Source organism: Dendrobium catenatum, unplaced genomic scaffold, assembly GCF_001605985.2.
Source record: "Dendrobium catenatum unplaced genomic scaffold, ASM160598v2 original_scaffold_43371, whole genome shotgun sequence".
Lineage (NCBI taxonomy): Eukaryota > Viridiplantae > Streptophyta > Magnoliopsida > Asparagales > Orchidaceae > Dendrobium > Dendrobium catenatum.
The window spans coordinates 359703-362162 of NW_021361827.1; the positions used below are offsets into that span (position 1 = coordinate 359703).

At 32.8% G+C, this 2460-nt stretch overlaps 1 protein-coding gene across 1 annotated transcript; it reads left to right on the forward strand.

The window, feature by feature from the left end:
• Nucleotides 1-1387: 1387 nt before the first annotated feature.
• LOC110092070 lies at nt 1388-1684 on the forward strand. The gene has a single exon (XM_020816426.1). The coding sequence runs from the start codon at nt 1388-1390 to the stop codon at nt 1682-1684; it is 297 nt and encodes a 98-aa protein (XP_020672085.1).
• Nucleotides 1685-2460: the final 776 nt, after the last annotated feature.

Sequence of the window (2460 nt, forward strand, 5' to 3'; positions counted from 1 at the left end):
TATATATATATATATATATGAAAAAAAACTCTATATTTTTACTTATAAATTTGTCATCCTAAAAATTAAGACTGATTCCGCCATTGGAAATAGCGTACTTACTTTTAAAATTTGGCCAATTGTGAATATTTTTATAATCTACAAACCTTCTGTTTAATATTAAAAAAATTCAAAAAAATATATATATATTGGAAAAATTGTTGACGGGCAATCGAAAGATTCTCGAGTTGTTCAGCACGTGCACCTGTCCCCCGCCAGCCAGCCCTCATGGCTGACCAATCTAGCGTAAAAGCCAGTGGGGCCCAGAAGTCGGCTTCCTAACGCCTTCCTCACTCGAATACCGACTCTAGGTTTCCCACTTTCTTTGAACTGTGAAATTCCTTACGGTCTGGTGTTCTCCACTCATCACCTTAGCCTAACGTTCTCCACACCCTCCAGTGTCTCAAGCATCAGTATTTTTTATTTAAAAAAAAACTTTAATTACTATTAAACGGCTAGTAACAAAGTGTTTTATGATTAAAGATCAAAAACAACACGAAGATTTTATTTGAAATAATTTTTTTATTAATTCTTAAAATAACTTTTAAGCATAAAAAATAAAAAAATTTAACTAAAAATTTTTTTTAGTCCCAAACAAAACCAACATCAACAAGATATACTGGTTATTAAAAAGATATTAAAATCTAATATTTATCATTTATCATTCTAAAAAAATTAATGATGATTAATTGAGTTTAAGGCTTCCTTTGTGGCAAATTTCTTGATGGTTTCTAAAAAAATATTTTAATAATTTTTTAACATAAAAAAATACTTAAATACTATTTCAAAGGAAACCTAAATTTGAAGTTAATGTAAGTGTCATGTGTTAGCTACTTCAAAAAAAAAAAAGTGTTAGCTACTTATGCATCACATTGTAGCTCTAATAGTTACAGAGAGGAGAAATTATGTTGTGCGGATGCCGGACTATTCGAAAAGCAACCAGAATGCGTAATGTTATTCAGTACATAGTAGTCTCAAGCATTGATAAAGAGCAAAAAAGTGATGTAACGTGTTCTGATTGATCTCTAAACACCGTCTGGTATATGCACAAAATAACTTTTCGATCAGAGAGAATTGTTTTCAACTTAAGTTAAGAGTCAGTATTTGTGGGCTGAAATTGTAGGGGCCACCGATCAATAAAATGAGTTGTTTATTTTTTATTAATTTCATTCGGTTTTAGCTAAAAATGGCTAAATTCAAATTTATATTTTTTAGGAATTCTTTTTACATGAAAATTTGGACAAACGCTTTATATTACTCACACAAACCGGCGCTTGTCCTCTACACTGCCTCGTACGTAACTACATCTCTCTCTCTCTCTCTCTCTCTCTCTCTCTCTTTGAGATCCATGGCCATGAATCTCTTAAAGAATAGCGGCTTCAGCTACTCAAGGCTGGAGAAAAAGGACACAGAGGAATTTCAGCACAGAAAGGTACAGTTTCGCATCTACAAAGTCCTTGAGAAGGAAGAGTGCCAGCAGAGGAAGAGGACACAGACGCGGCTGGTTGTTTCAAAGCTTAGGACAAAGCTTGGTATGAGGCTCCGGAGGATGAGGAAGAAAATCCTCTGCTTCATACTTTGTTTACGTTTGTGTAAGTCAAGCTCATGCGGCAACTCAGATTCCAAAGCTCGTTGCATAAACTGAGACTGAGGAGCAGGTGAAATGATTCTCTGTGGTCCAGAGATCAATCAGAATGTGCCATGTCATTCTTATTCGGTAGTGTGGCTCGGTATCATTGATGTGACGCATTATGATTGACCTCCGGACCATGAACTGCGTCCGCACAGAATAATCTCTTGAGGAGAAGACCCTTGGCTTCTCCTTTAACAGCATATTTGTTTGATTTGTGGAAAAAAGAACGGTAGCTTTACAGTTTGAGTTTAATTTGTAGTAAAGAAAGAGAAAAGGGATGAGTTTTTTTTAGAGAAAATTGAGTCAGGATGTTGTAATAAAATTTGATTTTGATCTTGATGGATTTCATATTTGTTAAATTTATTTTAAGAAGAATATAATATATTAAAAATAATAAATTTTTGTATTACATTCATCTCAAAATAAATATAATATTTTGAATTTCTTAATTTTTTGAATAAGGAAATCATATATCTCATTATTTTAAAGAGAAAATATCATACTGAAAAATTCATAGCAATGAGATAGCTTAATGTCTTAAAATTGTACAAAATTTTGTATACACAAAAATTTTGTAAGAAGTCGCATGAATTTTTAGATTTAAATATGGCACTATGATTTAGCGGCACGGCTCTAAATAAGCTCTCATATTTGGGAGATATGTGTCCAGCACTTCGATGTTAGTACACTGAAATGATTTTTTTTAATCTCTCATAGAAAGTGAGTTTCGGACTTTTATTTTCGGATGCTCAAGTTACTAAAATTCGTCTAATCGTTATTGTATGTGA

Bases quoted from the DNA above. Each gene is read 5' to 3' on its own strand.
- LOC110092070 (XM_020816426.1), top strand. From the start codon at position 1,388: ATGGCCATGAATCTCTTAAAGAATAGCGGCTTCAGCTACTCAAGGCTG.